We start from the raw sequence: 15,787 nt of genomic DNA, 5'->3' as shown, positions 1-15,787 counted from the left end.
ATACCATTGTGCATCTTCAAAAGGCCCAAAATAGCTGCAGCTGTAGAGGCCTCCCACATGTGTAAATGTTACCCATTTCAACTCTTTATTGACAAAGGGCCTCAAGGAGATTGATAATATCTTGAGTTTCCCCAAATTTGGTTCCCGTCTCCTTTATGGTCTTGGAGAGAAGTTCACGGTTTAAAAATGTCTGACAACGAACTGCAGTTGAAATGACATTCATTGGGTAGGGACCGTCTCTATATGTTACCGACATGTACTTCCCAAGCGCTTAGTACAGTGTTCTGCACACAGTAAGCGCTCAATAAATACGATTGAATGAACGAATGAATTAAGAGTGCCAGATCTGGGGTGAACCCTTGTGGCAGAATTCAAGTACGAAAGACACAACTCCCAAAGCAGTTTTCCAAGAGATATGCCGGAGCATAGCCTTGTGGAAAGACCACGGGCCTCGGAGTCAGAAGTCGTGGGTTCTGATCCCGGCTCTGCCACATTCATTCATTCAATCGTATTTATTGAGCGCTTACTGCGTGCACAGCACTGTACTAAGCGCTTGGGAAGTACAAGTCGGCAACGTATAGAGACGGTCCCTACCCAACAGGCTTGAAGCCAAAAGTAAGGAGTTTTTGCCTGATTTGTAGGTTGACAGGCAGCCACTGGAGATTTTTGAGGAGCGGAGTAACATGCCCAGAGCGTTTCTGCACAAAGATAATCCAAGGTAGCAGAATGAAGTATAGACTGAAGTGCGGAGAGGAAGGAGGATGGGAGATCAGAGAGGAGGCTGAGGCAGTAATCCACTCGGGATAACACGAGAGATTGAACCAGCAAGGTAGCGGTTGAACTCTGTTGAACTCTCCCAAACTCCTCGGTACAGAGGTTTACCCTTAGGGTTCTAATCCCAGCTCTACTACTTGTCTACTGTGTGACCTTAGGCAAGTCACTTCACTTCTCTGGGCCTCAGTTACCTCATCTGTAAATTGGGGATTGAGACTGTGAGCTCCACATGAGGCAGGGACCCTGACCAACTCAACTGTCTTGAATCCTTCCCAGTGCTTAGTACAGTACCTGGCATATAGTAAGCGCTTAACAAATATCATCGTTAGTAGTAGTAGCAGCAGCAGTTGTAGCAGTAATGTGGTTTACTGAGTGACTACTGACTGCAGTGCACTGTATTGAGGCCTTGGGGAGGTAACTCAGAAGGAAAAGCCACATTCCCTGCCCACCAAGAGTTTACATTCCATTGGGGCAAGCAGGCTTAAAAATATGATTAAATAGGTGGGCCCAGAATAAACTGAATATCGATGAGCATTCCAGTCACTCCTAATCTTCACTAATTAATTAATGATGGCATTTGTTGAGCGCTTACTATGTGCAAAGCACTGTTCTAAGCGCCGGGGGGGATACAAGGTGAGCAGGTTGTCCCACGTGGGGCTCACAGTCTTAATCCCCATTTTACAGATGAGGGAACTGAGGCCCAGAGAAGTTAAGTGACTGGCCCACAGTCGCACAGCTGACAAGTGGCGGAGCCGGGATTAGAACCCATGACCCTCTGGCTCCCAAACCCGTGTTCTTTCCACTGAGCCACGCGGCTTCATTACTGACCAAAGGGAGGAGAGTCAATAGGAGAATTGATAAATGCTGTCCATGTTTAGATGGGGTGATTGTGGGAAAATCGCCTCATGTGGAGTCCTTAGTGAAAGCTGGGACTGTAGTTTGTACAGGGTCAAAATGCCTGCCTTTCTACCGGGTGGTTTTAAGCTAAATCTTAGATCAAATGATACCTCCAAGGACATTTTAACCCTCCCCACTGACCCATCACCTCAGTAATTCCGTGGCTTTACCCATCCTAAGAGAATCATTGAAAATATTCATTTTAGAAGCACCCAAGGGCTTATTAAGTCCTAAAGAAGTGAAATCTAAGAAATCACCTAAAGGAAGGTGGTTTTTAATATTATTACAGTAATAGCCTTATAACCCTTCTGCCTTTGATCCCTAGTTCTGCAGTTTACTAGTATTTGGATAATACAGTTCTACAGTCAACTCTATCAAAAAGGTGCCAGAATAATATGGGGCACAAAAGCCAGCCTTAAGAACAAATCTTGAAGTGAATGGGAATACGTTTTTGCTCTGAAAAAGCATCAGGGCCACACACGGAGACTTTAATAGTTTCTTTTTTTTTTTAACTGAAGCTAAAATACTATAACTGGTCTGAATAACAGTAGAACCATTTGGTCTACGACCCTGTGACTAATTGAAACTTATTAAAGTATACATGCTTGGGTCGTTAAGTATTACATTTTACAGGCAGATAAAGTCAAGAAATACAATAAAAAATACTGGTCATGTAGACCATGTGGCCCTACCACAAAGTTAACTTTCATGAAATAATCCCGCCCAAGTTGAAAGTGCAGTTTCAGGAGGTCACAGATGGGCTTTGCCCTTTAAGATTCACTAGTGTGATGGAGCTCTTTCTTTTAGCCAAGGAAAGAACTAGTCAGATGGAAAAATGGAGATCTTCCACTGGCTCCCTGACAACCTTTGCTGGGGAAAGTGAGTTTCCCTGCAACTGTGATTTCCCCCTTGGCAAATTAAAGCTGCTAGCCTTCATCTGAATGCTCCTGGCAGGGCTTAAGGGTATATCAACACACACTGAAATTATTCACTGGTTTTCACGATCACTATTTCCAAACCGGGCAATTGAACTGTTTTTTTTCTTGAGTGTTTCTTATCTTTCATGGATCAACACATACTGAAATTATTCACTGGTTTTCGCGATTACTATTTCCAAACCGGGCAATTGAACTGTTTTTTTTCTTGAGTGTTTCTTATCTTTCATGGACCAGGCCATAGTGAAGGGCCTAAGACACTACCATTAAATACTGCAGTAAATATTAAAACACTAACTCTTGAAAGGAGGCTGCTGAATGTTGATATATAAAAGGGTCACCCACAGGCAGGGTAAACATTTCAAAATACAGTGAACTCCACTCTCAACAGAGCCATGATCTTTTGACAATGGTAGCTGACAATCAATCGATCAGTGCTGTTTGTTGAGCTTTTACTCGGTGCAGAGCACTACACTAAGCTCTTGGAAGAGTTTAATGAAGCTAGTAGATGCATGATCCCTGCCCTCAAGGAGATTACAGTCTCCTAGGGAAATCAGGAGAAGGCTGGCAACTCTTGAGCAGAGGCTTCAGGGAGACCAGGAAGCAGATTTAAAAATAATGCTTGGACTTGCAAGCATTATTATAACAATAATAATAATGATGGTATTTGTTAAGCGCTTACTACGTGCCAAGCACTGTTCTCAAGCGCTGGGGTAGATATAAGGTCGTCAGTTTGTCCCAAGTGGGACTCACAATCTTAATCCCCATTTTAAAGATGAGGTATCTGAAGCACAGAGAAGTTCAGTGACTTGCCCAAGGTCACGCAGCAGACAAGTGGCGGGGTGGAGAAGTCGGGATTAGAACCCACATCCTCTGACTCCCAAGCTCGTGCTCTTTCCACTAAGCCACACTGGGTAATAATTAATGATGGCATTTATTAAGCGCTTACTATGCGCAAAGCACTGTTCTAAGGGCCGGGGAGGTTACAAGGTGATCAGGTTGTCCCACATGGGGCTCACAGTCTTCATCCCCATTTTACAGATGAGGTCACTGAGGCCCAGAGAAGTGAAGTGACTTGCCCAAAGTGACACAGCTGACGCTGGGATTTGAACCCATGACCTCTGATTCCAAAGCCCGGGCTCTTTTCCACTGAGCCACGCTGCTTCCCAAGCATCAAAATGCACAGTGTGGCCTAGTGGATATACCAAGTGCCTGTAAGTCAGAAGGACTTGGTTCTGGTCCCAGTTCCACTACTTGTCTGCTGTGTAGCCTCGGAAAAGTCACTTAATTTCTCTGTGCCTCAGTTTCCTCATCTGCAAAATGGGGATTAAGACTGTGAGCCCCACGTGGGACATTATTCCACTGACTAAATTACTACTGTTACTGGACACAGTCTCTGTACCACATGGGGCTCATAATTTAACTATGGTGGAGGGCAGGCATTTTACGCATGAGGATACTGAGGCCCAGAGAAGTTTAATGTCTTGTCCAAGGTGACATAGCAGGCAAGTGGCACAGCCAGGATTACAGTCCAGATCCTCTGACTTTTAGGCCAGTGCTCTTTCCGTAGCTTACCATAATACAGTGTTTAGTATAACGTGAGGATCTCCAAAATCACAATAACCCCCACTTGAGTAGAAGTGATTGAATTTTTTGATTTAACAAGAAAACAACAGATTCGAAAGCCCCCTTGACCTCCACTCCATTTCTGGAGAGTCCACAAAGGGACGTGGCTAGCCATAGAAACGGAGAGAGAATTTTCAATTTAACTTCGGTGAGATTAGAGCAAACACTCGAAGCGAAACAGTGTGGCCTAGTGGATAGAACGTGGGCCTGGAATCAGAAGGACCTGAGTTCTAATCCTGACTCTTCCAGTTGTCTTTTGTGTATCCTTGGGCAAGTCACTTCTCTGTGCCTCAGTTGCCTCATCTGTAAAATGGAGATTACGACTCTGATGTGGGACGTGGCCTGTGTCCAACTTGACTGGCTTGTACATACTCCAGCGCTTCCAACAGTGCCTGGCACATGGGAAGTGCCTAACAAATACCATTAAAAAAAAAAACCCCAAAAAACAAAAACCACTTTCTGGAATAACAAAGCCAAAGTGCTTCTAAGAAACAGAACAAGTGGCAAACTATGTTATAAGCAATTTTATTAAAACACTTTTCAAACTTCCAAAAGCATATATCTTATGGAATATAGAACTACTATAATACATTATATTACAGGATGGTAAGTAGTATTATTAGTATCTATAAATACCAATGCAGTGGCCTTTCTGGAGGAGCAAACTCAGAAGTAATGAATATCCCCGTGTCAAAGACCTCACCTGGTTTTTTTTTCCCTTGGGACCACAATTCGATCATTCTTTTATTTAATCAAATAGTCTGTATCTCTTTAAAAACCTGCATCTCATTAAGAATCTGTATCTCTTTAAGCTATAAGTGGAAACCTGCTAAAGCATTACTCATTGATGGGCTGAAAAACACCCCTTTCGGTAGAAAACCACCCTTCGATCCTACGCAAACGTGCCAAAGCTACTTGCTTCCCCGAGTGGTGACTGAGAAAAGATGATGGGAAGCAAAGTATTAAGAATCTCCTGTTCTGGGCTCTAAGGCTCCCTCATATCTTCTCCCGGGGACCCTCCGTATCTTCTCACTTTAATAAGTTTGGAGATCTTAATGTGCGAGAAAAATATCAAACCTAAAATTCCCGTAGCCTCCTTCAGGCTTTCATCGCTACCCCACCTCTACACTTTTTCATGATGTTCAATCCCATCTAAACTGTGGCGAACTTCCAGAACAATTCTCAGAATTACTGTCGTGGGAAGTAAGTCCGCTCCCAAATGAGGAACGATGCTTTTTTGCTCCTTCTCCTCTGCCGCCTAACACTCAAAATCAAAATGAGCCTTTTCTTGGGGTGTATGGCAGATGATCGTAAAAACAAATCCACCCAAGCGGAGGGAATAATTTCCTTTGGATGTGAATGTTCGTTAGCTACCAATTAGTGTGAAACGAGGCAAACCTCATTCTTTATACATCGGTTGGAAAGTGTTAGGAAAGTACAGAAAAAAAACTACTGTATCGCAAGGCAAATTAAAGGCAGGTATTGCAAAGCAGTTGAAAAAAAAAGAAGAGACAAGAAGGTGTGTTTCGTAGGTGGAGCGGGCTGTGGCTTTGGTAGCTCATTGAACATTAAGGGCACGTGCTGAGACTTCATGGTGCCAATCACGTAATTTTGTATATTTGGGAGTAAAGACGTGAAGGGGAACCTTTTCCCTGTGGAAAGAAAAGGGATAGAAGATTCATAAGAGAAAAGTAAAGACGTTCTGGGTTTCCCCATTCAATACTGACAGAAACACACCGCCGCCATGCACAGAACGCCAAAAGCTGGAGGAAAGACTGATTTCCGAGTTTCTTTTAATCCATGCGGACAAGGTTTCCAAGGGGATTAAACAGGCAGGAAAAGCATCTGGAGGGTAGATAGATTATGGACCCTATGGATCTTCCAGAAACGCCTAGTACAGTGTTCTACACACGGTGACTGCTCAATAAATACCACAGACTATGACTGAAATCTCTGGACTTTCAGAAACTTTTAGTCATGCAGTTTAGCTGCTCGTAAAAACATTCACCCAGACAACTGTTAGACCATCTCAGTACACCTAACCCGCCGTCGAGACCGTTGGTTTTAGCAGCTACGACCAAGGTTCTGCACGATGATTATCACGATATACAGAATCACAGCCACTGCGATGCCACACACCAAACTGTGAACTGCAAGTACTCATTCTCGACAGAAAACGGACTAAACTGTCATTCCACCCGTTTCAAAATTCCACAAAAGAAAATGCAGAAACGGGGAAAACCTTCAGTTTTAAAAGGAGTGAAATGAACTTACTTGATTTTCTTTGTATTATCAGCTTCCGATCCTTTCACTGCAAAACAGTATATAACATTGTCACTATTTATAAGGAGTTGGAAAACTCGCCTTAACAAGCATCCTACAATGCAACTCTATAATGTGTTTATTTGTATAATGGTATTTATTGAGCGCTTATGATGTGCAGAGCACTTAGTACAGTACAGTGCTCTGCATACAGTAAGCTCTCAAGAAATAACACTAATTGATAGATTGATTCTAGATCTCCAGGGGCTCTTGACCTGAGTGAGAAGAGCAAGGGACTGGAAGCCAGAGGATCCAGGTTCAAGTCCTGACTCCACCTCTTGCCTGCTGTGTGACCTTGGGCAAGTCACTCTTTTCTCTGTGCTTCAGTTACCTCATCTGTAAAATGGGAATTAAATACCTGTTCTCCCCCCTGTTTAGTCTGTTAAATACATATGAGTTAGGGACTGTGTCTAGCCTGATAATCCTGTACTTACCCAATGTTTAAACAGTGCTTAGCACATAGTAAGCACTTAACAAATACCACTATTAATAATACTGATGACGGTGATAATAATGATAGTAATAATAATAATAATCCCATATCCAGCCCCTCAGCAGGACACCACTTCCTCTCCTGAAAGTCACGTGGCCAAAGGTCAGAATTTTTTCCATTCATTCAAATCGACTGACTCCTAAAATGCTGAAGTTCTCTGAGGGAAATCTAACTAGATACAGAAAATCCACTTCGTCCTGGTAAAATGATGAAGGAATGAAAGTAATAATAATAACAATAATGGCGGCATTTGTTAAGCACTTCCTACATGTCAAGCACTGTTCTAAGGTTGGACACAGCCCCAGTTCCACCATAGAGCTGATGATCTTAAAGCCCATTTTACAGACTATATAACTGAGGCCGAGAGAAGTGAAGCGACTTGCCCATGGTCACACAGCAGACAAGTAACAGAGCCAGGATTAGAACCCAGGACCTTCTGACTCCTACGCCTGTGCTCTATCCATGGGGCCACGCTGCTTCTTTGGAAGAGTTTTGGGAAAGTGTGGCTATCCTACTTATTATTATTATTGTGGTATTTGTTAGGCACTTACAATAATAATAATAATAATGATGGCATTTATTAAACGCTTACTATGTGCAAAGCACTGTTCTAAGCACTGGGGAGGTTACAGGTTGTCCCACTGGGGGCTCACAGTCTTTAATCCCCATTTTACAGATGAGGGAACTGAGGCCCAGAGAAGTTAAGTGACTTGCCCAAAGTCACACAGCTGACAATTGGCGGAGCCAGGATTTGAACCCACAACCTGACTCCAAAGCTCGGGCTCTTTCCACTGAGCCATGCTGCTTCTACTATATGCCCAGCACCCTACTAGTGCTGGGGTGGATACAAGTAAATCGGGTTGGATACAGTCCCTGCCCCACATGGGGCTCACGGTCTCAATCCCCATCTTACGGATGTCAGCTGTGTGACATTGGGCAAGTCACTTCACTTCTCTGGGCCTCAGTTCCCTCATCTGTAAAATGGGGATGAAGACTGTGAGCCCCTCGTGGGACAACCTGATTACCTTGTACCTACCCCAGCGCTTAGAGCAGTGCTTTGCACATAGTAAGCGCTTAACAAATACCAACATTATTATTATTATTATGAGGCAACTGAGGCCCAGAGAAGTAAAGACTGCGAGCCCACTGTTGGGTAGGGACCGTCTCTCTATGTTGCCAACTTGGACTTCCCAAGCGCTTAGTACAGTGCTCTGCACACAGTAAGCGCTCAGTAAATACGACTGAATGAATGAATGAATGAAGTGACTTGCCCAGGGTCACACAGCAGGCCGGGATTGAACCCATGACCTTCTGACTCTTAGGACCGGGCTCTAGCCACTGAGCCAAGCTACTTCGGCTCTTTCTTTCCCTCCCTCATCATCATCATCATCAATCGTATTTACTGAGCGCTTACTATATGCAGAGCACTGTACTAAGCGCTTGGGAAGTCCAAATTGGCAACATCTAGAGACGGTCCCTACCCAACAGTGGGCTCACAGTCTGAAAGGGGGAGACAGAGAACAAAACCAAACATGCTAACAAAATCAAATAAATAGAATAAATAGAATAAATGTATTTATCCCTCCCTCCCGAGCCCGTGTGCCCCCCCACCGCCCCGGCCACGCTCAGCGAAGGGACTCACAGTGCTCGGTGCCGGTGATCTGGGCCAGGATTCGGAACGAGCGAGACTGGGTGGTTCCCGTCCTCGGGTGCCAGTCTTCCGTGTCCTCGATCAGTCGCTTCTTACTTGCGTCGCTCGGAGTGGGGGTGTGGTGAAACTCGGTGTACCGCTCCACGATGTGCTTCCTGGGGGGGCTGCTGACCCCCCGAAGAGAAGAGGAATAATTACAATCGGCGCCGGGGAGGGGGGTGAAGGAAAAGGACCGAACAAGGCACACACCCAAGTGTCAATTCGAGCGGAGTGATCGTCACAATAATGATTTTGGCATTTGTTAAGCACCACGTGCCAGGCCCTGTACTAAACGTTGGGGTGGATACAAGCAAATGGGGTTGAACACAGTCCCTGTCTTGCACAGGTCTCATGGTCTCACCTGTATATATGTATGCTTGTGCATATTTATTACTCTATTTTACTTGGACATATCTATTCTATTTATTTTATTTTGTTAGTATGTTTGGTTTTGTTGTCTGTCTCCCCGTTTCAGACTGTGAGCCCACTGTTGGGTAGGGACTGCCTCTTTATGTTGCCAACTTGGACTTCCCAAGTGCTTAGTACAGTGCTCTGCACACAGTAAGTGCTCAATAAATATGATTGATTGATATTTATTCTATTTATTTTATTTTGTTAATATGTTTTGTTTTGTTGTCTGTCTCCCCCTTCTAGACTGTGAGCCCACTGCTGGGTAGGGACCGTCTCTATATGTTGCCAACTTGGACTTCCCAAGAGCTCAGTACGGTGCTCTGCATACAGTAAGTGCTCAATAAATACGACTGAATGAATGGTCTTAATCCCCATTTTCCAGGTGGGGTCACTGAGGTGCAGAGAAATGAAGTGACTTGCCCAATGTCACACAACAGACAAGTGGCAGAGGCAGAATTAGAACCCATGACCTGACTCCCAGCCCTGTGCTCTATCCACTAAGCCATGCTGCTTCCCATAGGTAATAGGTTTGTAGTATCAGAATTGTCTGCATTTGGTGTCAGGACATTATTTCTGTCAATCCTATTTATTGAGCGCTTATTGTGTGTAAAGCAGTATATGTCTGTACATATTTATTACTCTATTTATTTATTTTACTTGTACATATCTATTCTATTTATTTTATTTTGTTAGTATGTTTGGTTTTGTTCTCTGTCTCTCCCTTTTAGACTGTGAGCCCACTGTTGGGTAGGGACTGTATGTGTTGCCAACTTGTACTTCCCAAGCGCTTAGTACAGTGCTCTGCACACAGTTAGCGCTCAATAAATACGATTGATTGATTGATTGATTGAGAGCTTGGGAGCACACTATAACAATATAATTCCTCGCCCACAACAAGCTTCCAGTCTAAACCCTCCCAGCCCATTACTTCGGAACCACATCTCTCCCCTTCCTAAATCCCAAAGAGATGGAGACGATGTCGACTTCCCACCCGTGTCTTCTTTCCCGGCGCCCAGTACAGTTCACTGCCCACAATAAGTGTTTAATAAATGCCATTACTACTACACTACCTCCCTAAAACCCTGGTTACGCCGTCCCACCTCCTCCTGCTTTCTTACCCCTTCGCTCACACCCAAAAGTTCATGGGGCTATTTCTGTCATTGATAAAAGGGATGGTGTTGTTTTGAGCCTCGGAGGAAGCCGACTCCTGGGAGTGGGCGCTCTCTGTGGGATTTGGGGACAAAATGTGGTCTGGGAAAAGGGGAAATTTGCAGGAAAAAAACACCCTCACAGACCCCCCCCACTCCCCGCCAAATACAAGCTCCAACACTCCCGCCGACACTTACAGGAATAGACCCTCCACACACACACACACACACCCTGAAACAGGCACAGACATGTCCCCCCACCACACACACACATCCCAACACAAAGTCACATCTCCCCCACACACTGGTGCACATAATAATAATAATAATAATATTTGTAAGCGCTTGCTATGTGCCGAGCACTGTTCTAAGCACTGGGGCAGATACACGGTTATCATGTTGTCCCACCTGGGACTCACAGTCTTCATCCCCATTTTACAGATGAGGGAATAGGCACGGAGAAGTTAAGTGACTTGCCCAGAGTCACAAAGCGGACAAGTAGCGGTGAGCACACACAACCCTCTGCCCCGCGACACTCGTGCAAAGATAGGAGAGCAGGTAGTAGCGGAAATTCCAGGGAGCCAGTGGTTGCCGCTGCTTCGTTCCTGCCCCCGTCTCCTCACACTCCTGTCTACACTGCTACCACTACTGTCACCCGGGCCCTCACCGGGGAAAGCCCGCTCATGCCCACCGGCTCCGCAGGGGCGAGGTGCCACGTGGGACAGGGACCGTGTCCAGCCCGTTTAGCTGGTACCTCCCCCGGCGCTTAGCACAGCGACTGGCACATAGTAAGTGCCTAACAAATACCTATTTGTAGGCCGGAACGTGGGCCGTGCGACTCCCTGAGCCGGGGAGGGATCAGTGACCACTTCAGCCGCTTCCTCCTCCTGGACTTTATCGGTTCAAACCTTATCTCTCTTCCCCCTCCCGCATTAGCAGTCCGATGACAGGGCTGACCGTCCCTGTCAGCGTCGTGCGGCACAGAGTGGAGCTCAGCAAGCAGCCCAGAGGAGCCCCCCCCAGCCCCCGCTCAATCTGCCGATGGTCAGAAACTTGAGCTCTCCACTTCCCCAACGACAAAAGACAAAACGTATCCGCCGTTCAAACAAGTACGGAGCAGCGTTAGACAGTGGTGGACGGGTGTAAAGGCTCCCGGCAGTTACCGTTTCGGAGGGGTTTTCCTTTTTATTGACACCAGCCAACAGAGGTTTCCAGGAAAAAGAAGAAAAGGAGAGAAAAAGACAGTGAGGTAACTAAGAAAATTCAGAATCCACGAAACAAGATAGCTCAAAAAGATGAGTTCAAGAGATTCAGATAAAATGATTTGCAGAAAATTTGAATGGATTAGTATTTCTTATACAGCATCATGTGAGATTTGGTACTGGAGACACACTCAGTACTGTTGCAGTTACAGGGAACACTGGATTTAAGTAGAATTTCACCTCCTCCAGGAGGCCTTCCCAGACTGAGCCCCTTCCTTCCTCTCCCCCTCGCCCCCCTCTCCATCCCCCCATCTTACCTCCTTCCCTTCCCCACAGCACCTGTATATATGTATATATGTTTGTACATATTTATTACTCTATTCATTTATTTATTTATTTTACTTGTACATATCTATTCTATTTATTTTATTTTGTTAGTACGCTTGGTTTTGTCTCCCCCTTTTAGACTGTGAGCCCACTGTTGGGTAGGGCCTGTCTCTATATGTTGCCAACTTGTACTTCCCAAGCGCTTAGTACAGTGCTCTGCACACGGTAAGCGCTCAATAAATACGATTGATGATGATGATGATGATGATTTCTGCTGAATTACACAAGGCAACGGCGTAATTAACCAGCCTAGCCTTCTGAGCACTGAACTATGATGCTTGCTCCAAACCAGATCCTTTAATCAATCAATCAGCCCTTCTACCTTACAACCTTCTTTCTGCGTCTGCCCCGGGGGTTCCCACACACGGTCTTTCCATATCCTCTTCCCACTCCACTCCGTTCCACTTTCCTCATCTCTTTCCCATCCGCTCTGCCATTTTCCAGCACCTCTCCCTCTCCTCCTCTAGCCCCTTTGTTCCTCTCAAAGATGGCAAAACTCACACGACAGTACCCTGGCACTTGATCTGCTTTGATTTTCCTGCACGCCCCTTTTCCTCTCCTACCATCCCTCCTCCCCAGAGCAAGTCACTTCACTTCTCTGTTCCTCAGTCCCCTCATCTGTAAAATGGGGATTAAGACTGTGAGCCCCACCGGGGACATGGACTGTGTCCAACCTGGTTACCTTGTATCTACCCCAGGGCTTAGCACAGTGACTGGCACATAGTAAGTGCCTAACAAATGCTAGTCTAGTCTTCTAGACCGTGAGCCCGTTGTTGGGTAGGGACCGTCTCTGTATGTAGCCGAATTGTACTTTCCAAGCATTTAGTACAGTGCTCTGCACACAGTAAGTGCTCAATAAATACAATTGAATGAATGAATGAAATACCATAAAAAAACTAGTCAGAATTCTTTCAAAAGTTTAGAGGGGAAAAAAAATCATCATCATCATCAATCGTATTTATTGAGCGCTTACTATGTGCAGAGCACTGTACTAAGCGCTTGGGAAGTACAAATTGGCAACATATAGAGACAGTCCCTACCCAACAGTGGGCTCACAGGCTAAAAATGACAGGCTGAGCAGAACCATCTGTCAGTTCGTTATACAGACCCAATCTGTCATGAAGTTTGTGAGGAAGCCAGTATCGATCTGTTGGATAAACATTTGAGAATATGCTAATCCTCAGGTCTACGCTTAGTACAGTGCCTGGAACATAGTAAGCGCGTAACAAATACCATCATCATCACTTACAAAACTGTCCCGTCCACATCTCCATACGCCAGAGATAGGGGTTCACCCCACACTCTGGAAAGCTCCCCTCTCCACCCCAAACCTTAGCACCTTGGTGAACTTGCAATTGTGCGAAGGCAGGGACTGGTTTCCTCCATTAAGAAAGTCTCCCAAGATTCCCTAATTCGAGCACTGTTTAGTTATTTCTTATTTTTTTATGGTATTTGTTAAGTGCTTACTTTGTGTCAAACACTGTCCTAAGCCCTGGGGTAGACACAAGTTAATTAGCTTGGACACAGTCCCTGTCCCGCATGGGGCTCAAAGTCTAAGTGGGATGAAGAACAGGTATTTAATCCCCCTTTTGCAGGTGAGGAAACTGAGGCATAGGAAAGTTAAGTGACTTGCCCAAGATCACACAGGATGCAATTAGCAGAGTTGGGGTTAGAAGCAAGGTCCTCTAACTCCCAGACTCTTTCAACTATGGCATGCTGCTTTCATTTACTGGGGATATTTTAACTGATGCATATATTGTAAACCCCCTGAGATGATTCTAAAATAACTCTATTTTATTCTTTCTGGCCCTTAGGACAGTACTCTGCATATTAGGTACTCAATAAATACCACTGATTGCTTTCACTGTGGTTTGCGTTACATTCTTTGGCTATTCTTGTCTGTCTTCTCCATAGGGGCTGTGTACGAATTGATTTTCTTGTAATTACTCCAGTGATTAGTCCAATCAATTGTATTTATTGAGCGCTTACTGTGTGCAGAGCACTGTACTAAGTGGTCTGCACATTGTACATGTTTAATAAATATTACATATATCATAATCATAAATTAAAACCACAGACTTTAGGGTACAGAGTGTCCAATGAGAATGTGAATGTCACAACTTTCCTGGAAACTTGTGTTCAACTCTCAACTACTGAACACTATTAGACTCCTTCGACGTGTGGGACAGGGACTGGGCCTGAACTGATCATCCTGTACCTATGCCAGCGCTCAGTACAGTGCTTGGCACGGAGTAAGTGCTTAATAAATGCCACAATTATTATTTTGAGGTGGATGAGCTTTATCCTGTTTCTCCATTCTGCTTAGCCAAAGCCCCAACTGGGAAGAAGAGTCGACTGTTTAAACATTCTGCAGTTTGACTAGCTATTCTACTCCACTAGACTGTACACCCCTTGAAGGGCAGGAATCGTGTCTTTCACTTCTCATGTACTTTCCCAAGTGCTTTGCCCAACGCTAAGTGGTCAACAAATAACAACAATTGATAGTTCAGTTTTCCAGCCCAGGGATGAGTGTGTTTCACATTGGACCCTATGGGTTTGGACAAAGCTAACTGGAAACTTCAGTCGGAAAAGCACGTTTTGGAATCCGAGTAAAGAAGGATGAGCTGTTATTGCGTAAAGTATCCCCGCTTAACAAGATGTACAGTTTAAGTTAAAATTGAAAGGAAGATAGAAAGTAGTGAGAGAGACAAGTAAATAGCAAACCATTAGTCAAGTACTTACACTGGGCCGGGGTTACTGATGGAAGAAAGATGATACACAGGAAGTGGGAGATGGGAGGGAAGAGGAGACAGTGGTTTTCCATGGTGAAGGAGGTGGGAAAACACAGATGAAGCCATTAACCCAAAGAAATTACTCTTGGACAAAGTAAAACGGGGTGAACTGGGTTGCAAAATGGTACACACATCATGCAAAAACACGTCTCACAGATTTATGTGCATGCACACCTAATGATGGATTATTAGTTTGATCAAAATGCCCGGAGGTGAAATTGTTTGATTACTGCCATCTGGCTAGGTGTACATTAGCCAACACCAGGCCAAAATTGGAACATCATTTTCCAGATATTTCATGGAAAAGCAGGGTGGGGGGTGGGTGGGGTGCCTGAATCTCTAGATTGTAAACTACCAATTCTGCTGTACTGTACTCTCCCAAGCGCTCAGTACTGTGTTCTGCACACAGTAAGTGCTTAATAAATACCCCTGATTGTGCAGATCATTTGCACAGCCTCACTGGGAGCGTGGCTCAGTGGAAAGAGCCCAGGTTTTGGAGTCAGAGGTCATGGGTTCAAATCCTGGCTCTGCCAACCGTGAGCTGTGTGACTTTGGGGGAGTCACTTCACTTCTCTGTGCCTAAGTTACCTCCTCTGTAAAATGGGGATTAAAACTGTGAGCCCCCTGTGGGACAACCTGATCACCTTGTAACCTCCCCAGCGCTTACAACAGTGCTTTGCACATAGTAAGCGCTTAATAAATGTCATCATTATTATCAGTGGGAGCGTGGCTTAATGGAAAGAGCCCGGCTTTTGGAGTCAGAGGTCATGGGTTCAAATCCTGGCTCTGCCAACTGTGAGCTGTGTGACTTTGGGGGAGTCACTTAACTTCTCTGTGCCTCAGTTGCCTCATCTGTAAACTGGGGATTGAAATTGTGAGCCCCCCTGCCGGGGACAACCTGATCACCTTGCAACCTCCCCAGCGCTTAGAACAGTGCTTTGCACAGAGTAAGTGCTTAACAAATACCATTATTATTATTATTATTATTATTATTATTTTCCTCCATGGGTCTCTATGTTTCACAAATTCTGCAAATCCTTTGCAGAACTAGTAGTTGCTTAATATGTCCACAAGAGGGCACTAAGGCTTTTTTTTTAAAAAGTTATTTTT

General features: G+C 44.9%; 1 protein-coding gene across 10 annotated transcripts in view; it reads right to left on the bottom strand.

The window, feature by feature from the left end:
* The window catches only part of LOC119947716 (PDZ and LIM domain protein 5-like), a 200,106-nt gene that overhangs the window by 37,507 nt on the left and 146,812 nt on the right, over positions 1–15,787 (bottom strand). For 4 of the 10 annotated variants that reach the window (XM_038769339.1, XM_038769338.1, XM_038769344.1 and 1 more), the window contains exons 6-8: positions 11,460–11,477; positions 8,690–8,862; positions 6,507–6,543 (exon numbers count right to left, since the gene is read on the bottom strand). In XM_038769339.1, the coding sequence (XP_038625267.1) occupies positions 6,507–6,543; positions 8,690–8,862; positions 11,460–11,477 (228 nt within the window). Of the gene's footprint in view, positions 1–4,949; positions 5,885–6,506; positions 6,544–8,689; positions 8,863–11,459; positions 11,478–14,627; positions 14,643–15,787 lie in introns of those variants that run through there. The other 6 variants (XM_038769345.1, XM_038769346.1, XM_038769340.1 and 3 more) reach the window with 4 other exon arrangements.

This window comes from Tachyglossus aculeatus, chromosome X5 (assembly GCF_015852505.1).
Source record: "Tachyglossus aculeatus isolate mTacAcu1 chromosome X5, mTacAcu1.pri, whole genome shotgun sequence".
In the NCBI taxonomy this organism is placed as follows: domain Eukaryota; kingdom Metazoa; phylum Chordata; class Mammalia; order Monotremata; family Tachyglossidae; genus Tachyglossus; species Tachyglossus aculeatus.
Note: the sequence above shows the minus strand (reverse complement) of the source record. Positions and strands in the feature narration are given on the sequence as shown.